Genomic DNA, 18426 nt, shown 5'->3' with positions numbered 1-18426 from the left:
CCTCTAGATACTCAAAGCTTTAAAAAAGCAGTCCTTTCATTCATCAGTGACCCATGTTAGAATTCATATACCCACTGGAATTTCTTTAAAAGCCATGTGAGAATACAATTCTACTGTAGGCATGAGCATTGGGAAGTGAACAAGAGCTCATTTCCTTTTTTTTTTTTTTTCCCAAAGCGTTTAGAGACAAGGTTTCTCTGCGTAGCCTTGGCTGTTCTGGAATCACTCTGTAGACCAGGCTGGCCTCGAACTCATAGAGATCCGTCTGCCTCTGCCTCCTGAGTGCTAGGATTAAAGGCGTGTGCCACCACTGGCTGGCTCAAGAGATCATTTTCATTAAAGCCAGTTTATGTGTAATTGATCCACACATCTCGTGTTCCTGATGGCCAAACAGCTGGTTTGTGTGTCTGTGACCAAATCTACACAGGGAGAAAGATACATCTAAACACTAGAGTACACATACAGGGACATAGCCAAGAAAGATAGTCACATGGCCATCAAGCAGTGTTTTGCTATTTTAAATTATAAGACAAGACTTATCTTTTGGCTTAGCATTAGAGTAAATTAACATAATTTACTTTAAAAATTTCCAAGTATCCTAGAAACCTAAAACTTTAGAAAGGGAAGATAAAAGTTAGGCCTAGTGTTTAAAATATGAAATGTAGGGGCTAAAGAGATGGTTCAGAAACTAAAAGTACTCTCTGCTCTTCGAGAGGACCTGGGTTCAGTTCTCAGCACCCATGCTCACAACTGCCTGCAACTCCCACTCCGGGAAATCTGACACCTCTCTGACGGCTCATACACACAGAGACAAGTAATTAATAACAGTAAAAATAAATATTTAAAGAAAATACATGAAATGTACCAAAATATAGGGATAAATGGCTATTTAAATTTAGTTCATGCTCACCTTGAATTTTCTCCAGCCTTCTGCTCCAGCTCCTAAAGTGCTGAGATTTCAGGAATATGTGTCCTGACTATTCAAATGTAATTGCTCCCTCACACAGGAATAATGAGGATACCTTTTGACAAAAATGGCTTGCCTTTTTCTTCAGATGAAATATGTGCCTTCTTTAAACATTAGCTCTGCACAGTGTGAGAAAGAAATCTCTGCAAAAAAAAGGAGTCTACCACAGTGATGCTCCTCAAGAGGATACAACAGAGTATGAAAAAAAAATTACCATTTATTTATTTGATAAACAGGTAATTCAATGTGACCCAAACCATCTTAGTCCACCCACTATGTCTTTTTGCCATAGTAACATATGCTATCAAACTGGGTCATGAGTCCAACTCAGGGTCCAGTTTCTCCACTTTGATGACTATGTCTGGGTCCAGGGCAGCAGCATCTTGGTTAGCCTCTGTCTCGGACAACACTTCCTCCTTGATCTTCAAGGGCTTCCCACCAGCTTCCTCATCGTCATCTGAGGACTCGTCAAGTTCCCATTCATCATCGATGTCCATTTCAAACACCCTCACATGCCGGAGGTTTGAGCTTAACTAATGTAAACAAAGCCAGATGAATACTGTTTAAATGAATGGCTCAACAAAGACATTATGTGCTAAGGAATTAAATTCAGGAGGTTAAATCCAAGGATAGCTTCACAGGAGCTACAGTCCTAATCACTTACTACGAACCACTCAACTCAGCTTTCACCTTATGTAAAATGACCTCTGGGTAAGACAATTCATAAGATTAACTCAATCCAGAGTTACTTTTACCTATTTAGTAAGCTTTCTCAGAACAAGAATCAAATACAGTCAAAGCTACTACATGCTTATAATTAACAGAAACTATGACTCATAAAGTGACACAAGGAAAGGCCTTGTACACCAGACATCTACTGAGGGCTCCACAGAAGCCAGGTCCCATCCGTGTTGTCTGCAATACTTACCACACAGGACACCTTTCGGAGGCCATTGCCCGCAACATACTGTGCTTTCATGCTTTCCAGTAGCCTCCAGTGCTTCTCAAAGTGCATGGTGCGTGTGGGAATAATGCTGCCCTGTTCATCGAGCCTACAGAAAAACATCCAGGAGTCAAAAGGGGATCCTTCTGCCCTGGATTATCAGGGGAGACTCATCATACTCCCATTCTCAATAGAATTCTAGCAGCCACCACAGAACAGTTGCGATAAGATAATCTGGAGAAACACTGCAGTACCAAACACATAGAATATCACACTAGTTAAGGTTTGACTTTCTCTCAAAGAAAGAAAATAAATGCATTTTACAATTAGAGAGACCTAGTTACTTAAAAGTCAGAGTCAACTAACCTCTTAGAATAGGTCATATAGTCTCAAAATGAACAATAAAGCCCTAATTCTGAAAACACTAAATAAAACTCTAAATTAAATTCCACTAAAAGCTACAGTTAAGGGGGCTAGAGAGATGGCTCAGAGGTTAGGAGCGCTGACTGCTTTTCCAGAGGTCCTGCGTTCAATTCCCAGCAACCACATGGTGTCTCTTGACCATCTATAATGAGATCTGATGTCCTCTTCTGGCAGGCAGGCACACATGCAGGCAGAACACTGTATACATAATAAATAAATAAATCTTAAAAAGAAAAAACAAACCTACAGCTAACTATGAGTTTGAAAATGGAATAAAGCCACCCATTCCTAGGAACCCTTCTCTTTAACCAAAGGTACAGGAAAGTTACTAAAGTCTGCATTAAAACAGTGAGCGAAATGTAGCACACAGGTCTGTAATCCCAGCAATTTGAAACCTGTGAAAACCTGTGAGGCAAGAGGATCACAAATTACTAGGCTAAAGAGTGAGTCCAAGACCAGCATGGGCAAGTTAGTGAGCCTGTCTCAAATAAAGCAGCTGGGAGAGCTGGCACAGGCCTTTAGTGCTCAGGAGACAGAGGCAGGCAGAGCCCCATCAGTTCCAGGACAGCCTAGTCTACCTAGGAGTTCCAGGCTAGTCAAAGGTACACAATTAGACTATGTCTTTAGAAAAAAAAGGTTATAGTATAGCAGCACAACAGACCACTTTCTTTTTTAAAAATTTTTATTTATTCAGATTATTCAGATTATACCCCAATTGTATCTCTTTGCTTGTATCTCCCCATTCCGACCCCCCTCTTCCGCCCTATTCTCCTCCCCTAGACCGCTGACATAAGGGGACCTCTTTCCCTACCATATGACCACAGCCTATCCAGAAGGGCACCTTCTTAGGATGTGAAAAATCTAGGGTTCAATTTTTAGTCCAGCAAACAACAACACAGAAAATCAAAGACAAAAAACATAAAGTAGGAATATTTCCACTCAGCTGCCTCAATAGTTATTCCTACTAACTAAACATCTATTTTCTGGCATGTCTATCTAAAATAATAATAATCTTTGATGCATATTAAATATAGTTTCTAAGCATGGTAGTACAAACACTTTTAATCCCAGAGGCAGGTGTGCCTTTATGAGTTTAAGACCAGCCTGGTCTGTATAGCAAGACTGTTTCAAACCAAACAAAAGACCCAAACACACACACACACACACACACACACACACACACACACACACACACACACACACACACACACACAAAGAATCAATTGTTTAGCTAGCACGGTGATAGATGTATATCTAGGTAAGGCAAGGCTGACAAGAAGAGGGGAGGGAGGGTGGGGCAGGACAACAGAAAAGTTTCTTGTTCTCGAGGCTGACAATCTCCTAATGAGTCGTTACCTTGTTGAGTAAGTCCCAGTGAACTGATACTCTGCAGAATCTTCACTGTTATACACTAATGACAATGGCAACTGAACCAAAATCCTGTCTCTTCCTTCGCGTCCCATGTAGTCTTTAAGGATGACTGTCACAGTTTCATCATCGTAAAACTGGGCGTCTAGACAACTGTAAGTGCTAGAACCAAAATGTTCTGTTAGATCCAAATGACCACAAGCACTAAGAAGCCAATGCAGGGAACAGCTCACACTGGCATCAAGGCCAAAAATAATGGAAGACACTGACATTCTCTACAAGACAGATGATCTTATTAGCTTCTATTTTTTAAAAAAAAAATCACTAAATTACCTCTTTACTAATATTCTCAATATAATTAAATCTTAAAAATAGGCAATCACGAGGAAAGAAAAAAGGTGTGTGAAGTTGGCTCACACTTCTAACACACCGGACATCAATGGCTAGGCTATGTCTACCAAGGTTTCATGAGCGACACCTCATGTTATATTCTGAATTTACAAGATTTCACATGTGACAAACAGGCCTATCTCCAAAGTACCACTAAAACAGTGGATAAAGAAAACAGATTGAGAAGAGACAGCCAGTACTCCCACAGGGCCTCGGGCCTGGGTTAGTTGCCAGTTCCCCTCTACACCCTAAGAAAACCCAAAGATGAACAGCACTACATACTGTTGCTGCTTTAGGCAGTAACACAGACTTCAGCCTCACGGGGCATCTGCTTCCTGAGCCACATCACTTCCTTGGCTTCGGAGAATTCCAGGAGAGCACAGCACATAAGGGCATGCAAATTTCCACGGGGCAGTCAAGTTCTCACCAGTTCCAAGTAAAATAGCCTCTATGTTTAAGACATGAGCCCTGTCCTCTGCCCTACCATCTGAGCCTGACACCGTCTTACCCAATAACTAGGAAGCAGGTCCCCCACCCCCACCACCCCAGGGCCTGTGTTTATCCAGGCACAAGCCTTACCTTCTTCTGACTTTCTCAGTGGTGGCGTATGTGAAGCTCCCAAATTTGATACCGATCAGTCCATTACTTACAGATCTTCAAGAAAGAAGAAGAAGAATGACTTTACAGAGGAAACTGGATAGTCAGTAACCTAAATGCTGGAAAGAACACAGTCGGCAGATAGAAACATTACACACTGGCTAAAGAATGCTGGTATTTGGGCTAAATGCGCAGAGTAAATAGTCTGGGTTTAAAAATCTCATAGTCCTCAAAGTAGTTAGATACTTGCTGGGCAAGTTGGTGCAGAGACAGGTGCATCTATGTGATTTCCAGGCCAGCCTGGTCTACACAGTGGGTTCCAGGATAGCCAGAGCCACATAGTAAACTATGTCTCAAAACAAACTAACAAACAAACAAATAACAACAAAAAACAAAGTAGTTACTTAACTAAAGATATGAGGGAAGCCTAACTGTTTCTATAGCAACATCCCAGTCTCAAAAACTTTCCTTCAAATGGATATTTAACACCATTTATGATGCTAATGGAGCCGGTGGGGGTGGCAGCTACAGAGGCCCAAGAGCCTTTAATTCCACCACTTGGGAGGAGGGGGCAGGGAGATCTCAGTTCCAGGACAGCCAGGGCTACACAGAGAAACCCTGTCTAGAAAAGCAAAACAAGGATGTTAATGGAACTGTGAACTTGACTTTTCTTTAGAATCTCAAGTAAGTTTCTGTGGACAGACTTCCCATTTACTGAAAAATATTATTAGACCAAGATAAAAAGCCTTTTAAAAATGTACCCAAAAGATGGCTTTGAATGTCTAAAAGTTCTTAAGATAGACTCCTGAGTCCATTGTCAAACTTTTTTCTGGCCCTAAAAACAAGTTAACCTATACTATCTATACATCACTATAATCTAGAAAGAGAAACCACACAGGCCTCTAAATCAGTATTATTACCTTAATGATGTGAAAACTACAACTAAGAACGGTTAAGGGGCAAATGTAAAGCCATGAGGTAACGTCACTAAAACATGAACAGGCTTGAGAGATGGTTCTGCAGTTAAGAGCACCTGTTGCTCTTCCAGGGGAGCAGAGTTCAGCTCCCAAAACCCACGCTGCGCAGATTAAAACTGCTGCAACTCCAGCTCCAGGGGATTCAATGCTCTTCAGGCATCTGAACACACATGTACATAAACACACACACACACAGTCTTATCTCTGCAATTAAAGCTTCAGATTAATACTTACTGGGAACTATCAGTATGTCTCCTTAAAATGCACATTTTATAAACTGAATCTTCTAAAATAGTAAAAAGAAGATAATGTAGATTCGAAGTTTTATTATTCCACCTAAGGAACAAAATTTAATGTCAAGAGATGGTATCAAGCTGCTTAAGGTTAAAACACAGTTGTATTTTCACACAGCTTGGGGAAGAATACTTACAGAAATGGGAATTTTAGCAATCTACGTGCAGAATCCACACTAAAACAACAAAAAAACAAAATGAGAAAAATTTATAATCATTGCTAAGCTTACAGCACACAACGGGTAAAGAGAATTACCTCCTAGCATCTCTATATAATGGAATGCAAATTGCTTGATTCATTGATCTTCCAATCACATCCTATATAAAATAAAATTTAAAACAAATTACCAGGGGTGGGGGTGAAGCCCAATGGTAAGAACGTCTCCAGTAAGTGCAAAATGCTGGGTTTGACCCGATCCCACCCCATCCCCAACATAAACAAAAAGAGGGAAGGAAAGACAAAATTAGTGCACTTACATACAGAGATACTCTACAGAAAATGTAACTGTCACTATTAAAGCAACATCCTATCATCAAGCTTTGAGCTAAGAAACCTTGATGGCAGAGCGGGAAGGAAAAGAGAGAGAATTCCGAGGTTTAAAATGGAGTAAGGCAGAGGCACCCACCTTGCACTAGTTTCAACACCCATCATTCAGCAGTGAGAACAAGGCTAACAGCTCTGGAACTAAAACATCAAAGAACTAAGCCTTCTTGGAACAAACTCCTAAAGATGCCAGTACTTTCAACAGCCCCTTTTTAAAATTTGTGTAAGGAATTAACAAGATGAACTCTAAGAAACTGCCCATTTTGATAATGAAAAACAGTTAAAGGGTCATTTACATAAGTGGGCCAGATACTGCAGTTTTTCTCACTTCCACATAAAGACAAGCATTTCTTTCAGACTTACTGCTGGCTTTTGCAAACACTGATCAATAATGTTCTCCATCCGCCTTTTCACAAAGTGCAATGATTTCCGAGGGTAATAAGGAAACAGCAAAGGACTTTCTAGTTTCAAAGAAAACAGAAACAAAACGCAAAACAAGCTATAGGCAATAATCAGGAGCAAACCCTGTTAGAACCAGCCCAGTGTACCTTTACATACTTGACTAAGAGTGACCGCAGCATCTGCAGCCTATCACCACCCACCACAGGACAGCTGGTCTCACCCAAGCCCAACTGCATTTCTGCTGGTCTAATAAGGAGGGAGCACAGAGGCAACCTAAGGTGCACAGTGAAGCACAGCTCACTCTGCTCTGTTCTTTGGTTCAGTGCAGTGGCCAGAGGCAGCCAGTGTTACCTTGGAAGAGTATGGCATTAAAACAGGAACAACTCTACACAATTGTCTTTCACTTTTTAAAAAGGCAACTTTGTCAGTAGAAAGTGATGTATGAAATAGCATTCCCCCCTTCTTACTCTGCAAAATTCTTTGTTAATGTTGCTGTTTATTTTCAATTAAGTCTACATGCGTGGGTCTGTACACATGAGTGATGGTTCTTGCATCAGATTCCCCTAGAGCTGAGTTACAGGTGTGAGCCCCTGAGGTCTTCCGCAAGAGGAAAGCAGTTCTCAACTGCTAAAGTGTACTCCAACCCCTGTGAAGTTCTTTTTCTCTTGCTGATGCTGCTTACAATATCTGTATGAAGTAAGCATCACATTCTCCAATTTACAGATTAAACACAGCAGGCTTAGCAGGCTCAGACAACTCCCTGGATAAAATGACTTCCTAGAGCTGTGAGTACAGCCTAACTCTGAAGCCCTGTTCTTCCACGACGCAGCAGGTGTCCCCTACACAAAACACCTCACAGCCTGGATATGCTGGCTGAAATGTATTTTAAACAGTGGCCTGTTGAACAGCAAACAGAGAATGGTATGAGAAAAAGGCATATGGTCTTTGTCCCCCGCTCCTAGAACAGCGTCTCTAACCTGGTCAGCAGGAAGGCTCAGGAAGGCCTCAGAATAGGGGCCCTTAGACCAGAAGCCTCACTCACTCTCCAGTTCTATCCGCCACCCCTGGTGGATGGGGAGTACAGTGCAAGTTGACTTTAATTCCCATTGGCCACTGACATAATCAATCATATCTACGTGATGAAATTGCTATTAAAGAAACCCATGTGCTGGGGCTTGAAGAGCCAATGGGCTGGTGAACACAGAGTGCTGCGAGAGCCTGGGACTCTGGCCTTTTCTCCATTCCTCCACACGTACTCCATGCATCTCCTGCTTGGCTACTCTTCAGCTGGGTTGTTTTTTTTTCTTTCTTTCTTTCTTTTTTTTTTCCAAGACAGGGTTTCTCTGTGTAGCCTTGGCTGTCCTGGAGTAGGCTGGCCTCAAACTCACAGCGATCCACCTGCCTCTGAGGGCTGGGATTAAAGGCATGTGCCACCACGCCTTTTTTAGTGAGCAAATTAGGAAACATGGGTTCTTTCATGCTGAAGAAAAGGAAGGTATGGAAATCCCTGGAACCCCAGGCAGAGGCACCGGCTATGTGAGGCCTGGCCTTTTAGGGCAGTATCAGACTTTTGATACTCGCTCGAGGTCTGTAGTGTCATAGGAAGCAAACACCAGAAACCACGGGTGAAATTGTGACTGGCTGATGTCATGAAAGGAAAAACATCTTCCTTGGTGTCACACAATGTTTTATATAAATCATGAGAGTACCACACCATTTTGCTACCCCTCCAATTAAAGTCAATGGACATAAAAAGCCACCTATAAAGGAGTTAAGGACATTCAGCAGGTTTCCAGCTCAACTGTCAATGGTTGCACTAAGAACTTGGTCCCAGTCAAACACCAGCAAGTTCCTGAGTACCTTTCAGGTGGCTGCTGTTTTGGAGGAAGTCATACCACTGGTTTCCTTCCGTGTTAGGGGGTGATACAAGGTCATCATCTTCATCTTTCAAATACTACAAATAAGAGTAGACCACTGAAATTCAGTAAAGGATGAAGCTTCTCAAATCATTTCTTTTTCTACTTAGTGTGTTACTGTGCTTTACTGCCAAATTCTCTGCAAGTCCATTGTTTAAAAACTAAAGGCACGAAAGTTTGCTAAATGTCAAGCAAATAAACTAAATGTCAGAAAGGTCAGAATGAAGTTAGTGTGAGACCGCAGACCGAGTCTAAGTCTGTGCTTCGTTTCCAAGAGCATATTTTAAATAGCTATGAATTAAGTGCCAGTTATCAATATCCTCTAGGGCAGCTGTTCCCAGAGTGTCCACAGACCCCTGGGAGTCCTCAAGACCCTCCAGGGAGCCAGCAGATCAACAGGAGGTTTATAACAATCCCAAGACCATGTGCCCTTTTTGTTGTCTTGGCATCTGTACTGGTGGTGCGGAGGGTGGCTAGTGTCTTCACCAAGAATGAAGGCTGTTGCCCAGATCAGACAGGCACTCACCACAGTTACAGCCCCCACATATTCATACTTTTATTTATCCTTGGAAGAGCTTGTAAAGCATTGATTTTATTAAATCTTAACCTCTGAGTACAGATCTTTAATGTTCTGTGTGACACAACTGGGAAGAAGGCACGTAACACTTTTGTTGCACACCAAAGTATGACCCTAAGGAGGGGTACCTGTGGAACTGTTTTAGTTTTAAGTTAGACAAGATGCTTTTTAAGATATGAATTGCACTTTTACTTTAAAAAGTGACTGGAGGAAAAACTGTAAATTAATTCATCTTAGGTATTAGGAAGATATTTTCTGGAAAATAAAGTAAGCCTGCCACTCTGAGCACAACAGCCAGAAGGTATTTCATGCCAACATAACATCTGAACTTCCAGCTGGGTGTGATGGCACAGAATTAAGATCCCAGCAGGATGAGTGCAGGCAGGGTAAGCTCTATAAGATCTTGTCTCAATAAAGAAACAAACCTTTAAGCAAGAATTAAAAGTTAAGAAACTGCAGCTGCCACTGCTATACCTGACAGCTTCTCAGTACTACAGTTCTCTGACGAAGCTAGTGACTAATGATATGTAACCCCCGGAGACTTGCTGTAAGACGTCAGCACCTGAGAGATCTAGGACCTCACAGGACCAGTATTTGCAAAAATACCAAAACAAGGTTTTACAAAGCCACGCATGAATGAAAGAGTATTTGACAGAATCCGATTCCACACTAAAACTAACGTCTGAGAAGCCACCATTTGTTGCGTTTGGCACTGGATCAAAAGACATCCTCAAGCACCTGACAACGCTATCACACTGCCAGCCTCTCCAAGAACAAGCGGCATGAGTGCCAATATGCTTGCACTGTGTTAGCCAAATCAGCACATCAAATCAGAGACTTAGCACAGATGTGAACAGGAGATCTACACTATCTTCTTCTAACTGGACAGCATATAAAGCAATGCTAGGACACTGACATTTTCCATTAAAATGTAATGGCAAGTAGATTATTTTTAATTAATGAATGAATAAACACTTTTCACTAACAATAACACTTGACTTAAAATGTTGTGTATCCTCAACAATTGTTCATAATATAAAAGGGTTCAGAGTCAAATACTTTAATAACATTTATCTTTGGTCAGACCTGAAATATATTTGATATTAAGTTACTATAAACTTTGGAAAATACAGATTAATACTGTTTTAAAAAATCTTATTTTAATTACAATATTTCACCCCTTCCCTTTTTTCCCTCCAGTCCTTCCAATGTGCCCTCGCCCCAGCTCTTCCTACGTCTGCACACTCCCTCTCAGACAAATATTATTCAGCTTAAAAGTTAGTTCTTAAAAAATCAAACAAATTTAATCTAATGTACATACCTGACCCACTCTTTCAACATTGAAGTATTTTCCTTTCCGATTATAAAGGTCTGGAGCCTGGAGGATAAACACAGTTTAGTTCTCAAGTACACTTAAAATAAAAAGAAAGCAAGCCAGGTGTGGTGGCGCACACCTTTGATCCTAGCACTCAGGAGGCAGAAGCATGCAGATCTCTATGAATTCAAGGCCAGGCTGGTCTACAAATAGAGTTCTAGGAAAACCAGGGCTATTACACAGAGAAACCCTGTCTCAAAAACCAGAACTATAAAAAAACAACAAAACAAAACAAAAACCTAAACCAAACCAAACCACACAAGAAAGCTTTGTTGTAGCTACTCTTTTAAAGACTATGAGACACATACAAAGAGAAGCAGACTGTTTCCTAAGTACAGCCACTGACTAGATCAATAGTTTCTTTTAAAGTAATTGCTAAAGTTGTCAACCAAACTGAATTAAAATGCAATTACCTCTTACCACTACTGAGAGTTAACACAATTATTCTCAAAAACTATGGAAATACAAATTTCTTACCTCGTTGAAATGTTCAGTGAGAAACTCAGCAACAAATGTAATATCCTTCTGAGTCATCTATAGCAAAATAAGACGAAGAAAACAAATCACAAGAAAGCTTCCCAATAAAAGATCCCTGTCTATAGAACACAGTGCAGACCACTGGGCTTGAGGGACTCACAGACCCCATTCCCATCCCACAGATCCCCCCTAGGCGACACCACCTACAGCTGTCACAAGTCAACTGTCACTATAACCGACTGTTTACCAAGCTTTGACTTTGGTGCTATAGTCTTTTCAAAGAAAATAAACATGCTTTAAAGATGTAAGACATTACAGTAGGGACTACAAGGATGCTTTGTCACAGAACTTTGTAAAACACAGAAATTAAAAGGAGGGCCCCTCCTGTCAGAGGTCTAGGGGAGGGAATAGGGTGGAAGAGGGAGGGAGGGTGGGAAGGGGAAGATACAAGCGAGGGGATAACAACTGGGATGTATGATGAATAAATTATAATATAAAAGTAAATTAATAAATAAATAAAAGGAAAAATATTAGGTAGCCATAGTAATGTGGTGTGATATTTAAAAAATAATAATAAGGCTATAAAAAGCCCTTTAAAAACAAGATGCTAGCCAGGTGTGGTGGTGCACACCTTTAACCCCAGCACTCAGGAGGCAGAGGCAGGTGGATTGTTGTGAGTTTGAGGCCAGCCTGGTCTACAAAGTGAGTCTAGGGCAGTCAAGGCTACACAGAAAAACCCTGTCTCAAAAAACCAACAAAACAAAACAAAACCCCAAGATGCTGACTGTGGTGGCGCATGCCTTTAATCCCAGCACTCGGGAAGCAGAGAAAGGGAGACCTCTGTGAGTTTGAGGCCAGCCTAGTCTACAAAAGTGAGCACAAGACAGCCAGGGGTACACAGAGAAACCCTATCTTGAAAAAACAAAAAACAAAAACAAACAAACAAACAAAAAAGGCTAGAGAGATGGCTCAGAGGTTAAAAGCACTGGCTATTCTTCCAAAGGTCCTGAGTTCAATTTCCAGCAACCATATGGTGGCTTACCACCATCTATAATGAGATCCAGTGCCCTCTTTTGTCATGTAGGCACACATGTAGGCAGAATAATATATAAGTAATAAATAAATAAATCTTTAAAAACAAGCAAGACCTATGAGATTTGTTTAGTGTCTATAGCTAGCATCCTGATGCTAGCAACTGTATGAAAGTACCACAAGACCCAGCAACACTGAGCTCAACCAGAAACACCTGATGCAGTAGAGAAACAGTAGGTGTCACTAGTTAATTCATGGGACACTCACTGGCTATGAGACTCCACATATACAAAATCCCTTATATATGACGTCTGGGTACATACCTAAGCACAGCTTCCTGTGTTAGATCACTTCTATATTATTTATAAAACTTAACAGAATGTAAATGCTGTGTCAACTCATTTGTTCACAGTACTATTTAGGGAAAAGTAGAAGAAATTAACTTTCCTATTCTCAGTGCTAACGCCTGTTTATGGATATATGGATGTGGACATGCAAAGCTGCTCAAGCGCCTATTCACTACCTTGTTCAGCTCAGGAAGCACATGGTCTTCTGTCATTCTCAGCATTGCTGGAAAGAAAAAGACTTTAAAATTATCTATAAAGGTCACTAGAAACACAATTTTAATTATGGATACATTTCAAAGGCAAAATGTGCTTTACTGTACTAAACCTCTCACTCTGAAGAGGTTCTTCTCACTAAGAAAACATATTTCTCCCAAAAACAAAACAGTAAAGAATTTAAATCCAATTTATATTTTCATTCAACTTACCTACATATAGCCACCGAAAAAATGCCTTGAAGTTCTTCATACTACTATCTATAACTCTAAAAAGGTAAAAAAATAAATCAGAAAAATGATTATCATGTGCAGTTCACAGATCATTGTCCAACTGTCATGAAATATAATACCTTACTGTTGTATTTTATCCTGTCTAGATGACAATTAAGCACCTGGAACAGCAGATTTTACAAATCAAACACCTTCCTAAAACTATTCTCTACCTCTTTTATAGAACAAAGCAAGTAACTTAGGTCGTAACTGTTTCTATCTGTCCTGCTACAAGCATACAATAGTCTTTCTCAATGCTCAGAAACAAACCAGGAAGAAACAGCTTTCAACATTATCTCAGTTAAAGAACAATATTTACTCCTTAGTAAAAAGGAAAACATTAGCTTCAAAGGGAAATCTTCATTACAAACATGTATGATGTTACAAGCTCCAGCATCACTAGAGACACTAAAGCTGTTTTTTTATTTTTACAAGGAGACCTCTCAAAAATTGAATTTCCCTGGGCATTAAAGACATGTACCTCCAAATTTAGTACTGTAAGTCTCTATCTTAAAGAAACCACTTCTAGCCAGGATGGTGGTGCATGCCTGTAATCCCAGTTTGAGCCAGCTTGGTCTACAAAGCCAAGGCTAAACAGAGAAATCCTATCTTGAAAAACCAACCAACCAAACAAACAAACAAAAGGAACCACTTCTGAACTCCTTAAGCTTCCATCTATGAGGTAATTTCCTTTCTGACTTTCAAATCCTTACCCAGAAATATGCTAAGTATCAGCTCTGAAAAGAGAATTAGCATCAGTGATGGTCAGTGCTAGCACTCAAGTAGACACAATGTAGAATCACTAGCAGGAATCTCAAACAGGAAGCCTCTAGAGCAAATTGGCCTATGGTCATGTCTGAGGGGGATTGCCTTGATAATGTTAACTGATGGGAGAAGACCTAGCCCACTACAGGCAGTACCGTTCCCTGGGCTATACAGGAGTGGAAAGTGAGTAGGACACACTCATGCATTCATATCTGTCTGCTCCTGATTGTGGATGTGATGCAACTAGCTATTTTAAGTTCCTGCTGCCTTGACTTGTCTGTTATAATGAATCGTGACATAAGCCCTTTCTCCCTCAAGCTGCTTTTTGTCAGGATATTTTATCCCAACATGAATTAAACTAAGCCAGTATCTTACTTTTCTGTATAAAGACACTTGGTAGAAGACTATGATGTCTCTCACAAGACACCAAGCTATGTAACAAAAACATCTACAGGAACAATGAAAACAAGAAGTTTCTTTGTGTCTTTTCCCAAAGCTAAGTTCCAGCCTAGGCCATCAGCCTAACGTCAAATGCTGTGGTGTTCCAATGAGAATGGCCCCACCGGCTCCTGTTTGGCTGGAACTGTTTGGGAAGGATTAGAAGGTATTGCCTTGTTGAGGTCTGTCCCTGGAGGCAGGCTTTGAGGTTTCAAAAGACTCCTGCCATTTCTAATGTGCTCTCTGCCTTCTACTTTCAGATCCAGATGTGAGCTCTCAGCTGTTCCTGCCACCATGCCTTCACTCCCCCATCACAGACTCTAACTCTCTGGGACCATTTGGTCACAGTGCTTTATCATAGGAACAGAAAAGCATCAAAACACCAGGACACCCCTACCAAGGATGTGCATTGTTTTAATGTAAGTGATCATCTCTAGACTAGTTACAATGTCTATTATAATATAAACAAATGCCTGTAAATAGCTAGCTACCCTCCTGTATTATCGGGAATAATGGCAAGGGTAAAGTCTATACTTAACAATAAAGATGCAATGTCCTTTCCAGAATATTTCTGACCTGTACTTGTTCGGACTGTGCATATGGAATTCATGTATGTGTGGGTATCTCTGCATAACCACATCTGACACTCACAAGGCAGAGGCAGGAGCATCAGGAGATCAAGGCCAGCCTGGGCTACACAGGGTGTTCAAAGCCAAGCCAGGCTATACAATAAGACCCTGTCTCAAAAAAAAGCAAAACAAAAACATAGCTAAGGGTTCAATGACATTTGAATGACATATTAGATGATTATGCCAAGAATTTTCTCAGAAAATAAAGAATAAAGTTGAAAATTATGAGGGAAAAAATTAGGAGACATGAAGGAAAGGAGAAGAAAAAGAAAAAAAAAAAAAAAAGAAAAATCTACCAAGTCTACTATCTGTCCAAACAGATTTCTAGAAGAAAACCTCAGTTATTAAGGAGAAAAAAAGAAATCACTAGAATAAGTTAACAGGATTAAAGTTGGAATTTTTTTTTTTTTTGGTTGGTTGGTTGAGGGATTTTGGCTTTTTGATTTGATTTTGTTTTTTTTTTAAATGGTGTTCTCTGCATAACCTTGACTGTCCTGGACTCACTTTGTAGACCAGTCTGGCCTCCGAACTCTCAGATATCCGCCTGCTCCTGTCTCCCAAATGCTGGGATTAAAGGTGTGTGCCATTACCAATGGGCAGGATTAAAGTTTTGCTAGCTCTTTCATATCAGACCATGAATAGAAAGACCCACATCTAAAAATGCTACTGTGAAACTCCCAGTTGTCAATGATTTAAGATTAATGTTTGTAAGCGATTAAAAATATCCTTCAAAGTCATCAGAAAGCAAGAGAGTGTCTACCAGAAATAAAAAGCCCTGAATGCAATGGAGCAATGCTTTGAAAGTTCTAGGAGAAATTTTATCTTCAGATCCTAAATCTCTCCAAAATCATCTATTTCATATGAGGGTAAGAGAGAGATGGGGAAAGTTACCTTCTGCACCTACTTTCTGAGTAAGTTACTTTAGGATGTGTTTCAGAAAAAATAATTCAGGAGAGGATCAGATCCTAAGAGCCCCAGGGTAATGCAGGAAAGCAAGAGACAGTGTCTCTGCAACAGCCAGGCAGGGCAGCCAAGCATGAGGTACAGACCGAGCAGGTGCAGGGTGGAGGGGACACCAACAGGGCAGAGGAGGGCCAGGATGGATGCTGCAGCGCCCTTTAGACGGAGAAACAAGGGGAGCGTGTGCTAGACAGACAGTGCAAGAAAACAATAAAGCCTGCAGGGGATGGGGACGGTAGGACACTGTGACCGCAGTCCTTGGCAGGCCGAGAGGACAACTGCAAGTTTTCAGCCAGCCTGGGAACACAAGCCAACCCTGCCACAACACAACACAACACAACACAACAAGAAGGCCGACAGTGCTAAGGAAATCAAGACAAACAAAGAGTGAAAATTAGTAGGTACAAGGAATAAAATAGAGCCATGGTTTAGGAGGATGAAGTAAAGGAAATAAACACAGAAGGAAACACAAGGGTTAGAATGAGCTTGAAGATGGAGGAAACAAAAAATTAAAATTTTTCCAGGTGGTAGTGGTGCACACCTTTAATCCCACCACTCAGGGAGGCAGAGGCAGGCGGATCTCTGAGAATTTGTGGCCAGTCTGGTCTACAAAGTGACCCAGGACAGTCTAGGCTACACAGAGAAACCCTGTCTCAAAAAAACAAAACAAAACAAAAAATAAATAAAATAAAACAAAAAAATTTTCATGAAATGATCTCTGTGCTACTGACATAATTCTGATTAAAAATTATCTTGAGAGAATCAGGTCAACTTGGTCGATTCTTATTTAAGTAAAAAGTAAATATATCCACACTCCTGGTAACATATTACTTACTGGAGAAGCTCATTTGCCTTGAGGATGAAAGAACCCACAGCAGTAATAGCATCTAAAGAAAGCAGACAAACCAGTGTCACTTGTTAAGTAACTGAACTGTATCTAATGTAGTCTATGCAGAAATTCAATCATACCTTCGATGCCTGTAGCATCCAGTCCTAGAGGTTCATATTTTTGCTTCCATGAAGCCATTCCTTTGAGTTCACTCAAATGGTACAGTAAAGACTCAGACCCACTAGCAAAAAAGCAGAGATAAGTACCATTACTACCACCCAGGTAATGGTCAGCAACCACCTGCTGAACACTGCTTCAATTCAGAAAAAAGAGGTATTATTAAGACTTCCACAAGAAATAATTATTTTCCCAGATTATTTCTAAGAACTAGAAGAACCATTTATCCATCATGACAACTGAGATGAAAACACAAGAGTACAAAATTAGACTCTCTACCATGATCAGACAATGTCCCATGCTGTCAAGCCCTCTACAAACTGACCTGCACCTCTAGTCCTAATCCTCACACTTTACCTTATGGACATTTGTTCAAAAATAGACACTTTGGTGGCCTATTTCATAGTTAAATGAGGAAAAAACAAAAAACAAAAACTCAAATGTCCTAAAAATCCAGCCTGGCTAGAAGATGTTGGAAGACCATGTCAGAAAAAAAAATGTTATTACTGACTCATTCTTAGGTGTGCTGAGTTCCCTAAAATGCCAGTGCAAATGATAGAAAAGGCTTGAAAAGAAAATTGAAAGAATGAAGCAGAAAGATGACCAACGCCATGTATGTATGAATGCAATACCAAAAACTCTACATCACTTCCATACCTCTGTAAGTGACTTATAACCAATTTTTGTATACTGGAATATGATGACTCTATTGACTGGCCAAGCTTTTTTAAGCCCTAATTAAGAGAAGAAAATACATTTAGCATGTAACTATGATACTGTATGTCATTGCAAAAAAAGAACAAAATTAAGAATGTGTACACAGCCATTTAAACAGAGACACTTTTAACAGCACCTTTACTGTTAACTGGTTCATCAGGAGAGTCTGAAGTTCAGCACTACAACAAAAAAGAAAGTATTTTAGTAATTTCTCCATTTAAACTCTGGAAGTGCAATTTAAAACCTAAATTTCAAAGTACAAATAGGAATTTAGAACAAAATAAACATGAAGAAATAGCACCCATCAAAATGAGGACTGTGTTTTATTCACAAAGAGACAGAAATGCCACAGAATATCCAGAAATGAAGTATACATTTCCAAACATCAAGAAGGAAATACTAAGGGCCAGGTGTGGTGGCGCACGCCTTTAATCCCAGCACTCAGGAGGCAGAGACAGGCATATTGCTGTGAGTTCGAGACCAGCTTGGTCTACAAAGCGAGTCCTGGATAGCCAGGGCTACACAGAGAAACCCTGTCTCGGAAAACAAAAATAAATAAATAAATAAATAAATAAATAACTGGAAGGGAAGGAAGGAATACTAATTATCACCTTGGTCAATTATCTCCCCAAGGTGCCAGGAAGGAAAAGGTAAGCTTGGCCACATAAAATTTCTGAAACTTTTATACATCCAATATACATAACTAACACACACACACACACACACACACACACACACACACACCATTTATGTAGAAAATCCTAAAAGCTCACACATTTTGGGGGAGGAAAGAGAGGT

At 40.4% G+C, this 18426-nt stretch overlaps 1 protein-coding gene across 1 annotated transcript in view; it reads right to left on the bottom strand.

Moving 5' to 3' along the window:
- Window positions 1-1168: 1168 nt before the first annotated feature.
- The window catches only part of Anapc4 (anaphase promoting complex subunit 4), a 30259-nt gene continuing 13001 nt past the window's right edge, over window positions 1169-18426 (bottom strand). The window contains exons 12-28 of the mRNA XM_051165257.1: window positions 17765-17807; window positions 17569-17645; window positions 16875-16975; window positions 16741-16792; window positions 13054-13109; window positions 12805-12851; window positions 11250-11306; window positions 10719-10775; window positions 8765-8858; window positions 6866-6963; window positions 6215-6276; window positions 6096-6134; window positions 5900-6001; window positions 4671-4745; window positions 3690-3863; window positions 1896-2019; window positions 1169-1500 (exon numbers count right to left, since the gene is read on the bottom strand). Coding sequence (XP_051021214.1) covers window positions 1282-1500; window positions 1896-2019; window positions 3690-3863; window positions 4671-4745; window positions 5900-6001; window positions 6096-6134; window positions 6215-6276; window positions 6866-6963; window positions 8765-8858; window positions 10719-10775; window positions 11250-11306; window positions 12805-12851; window positions 13054-13109; window positions 16741-16792; window positions 16875-16975; window positions 17569-17645; window positions 17765-17807 — 1477 coding nt within the window. The 3' untranslated portion in view covers window positions 1169-1281. The remainder of the gene's footprint in view (window positions 1501-1895; window positions 2020-3689; window positions 3864-4670; window positions 4746-5899; window positions 6002-6095; window positions 6135-6214; window positions 6277-6865; window positions 6964-8764; window positions 8859-10718; window positions 10776-11249; window positions 11307-12804; window positions 12852-13053; window positions 13110-16740; window positions 16793-16874; window positions 16976-17568; window positions 17646-17764; window positions 17808-18426) is intronic.

This window comes from Acomys russatus, chromosome 22 (assembly GCF_903995435.1).
Source record: "Acomys russatus chromosome 22, mAcoRus1.1, whole genome shotgun sequence".
Classification (NCBI taxonomy): domain Eukaryota; kingdom Metazoa; phylum Chordata; class Mammalia; order Rodentia; family Muridae; genus Acomys; species Acomys russatus.
Note: the sequence above shows the minus strand (reverse complement) of the source record. Positions and strands in the feature narration are given on the sequence as shown.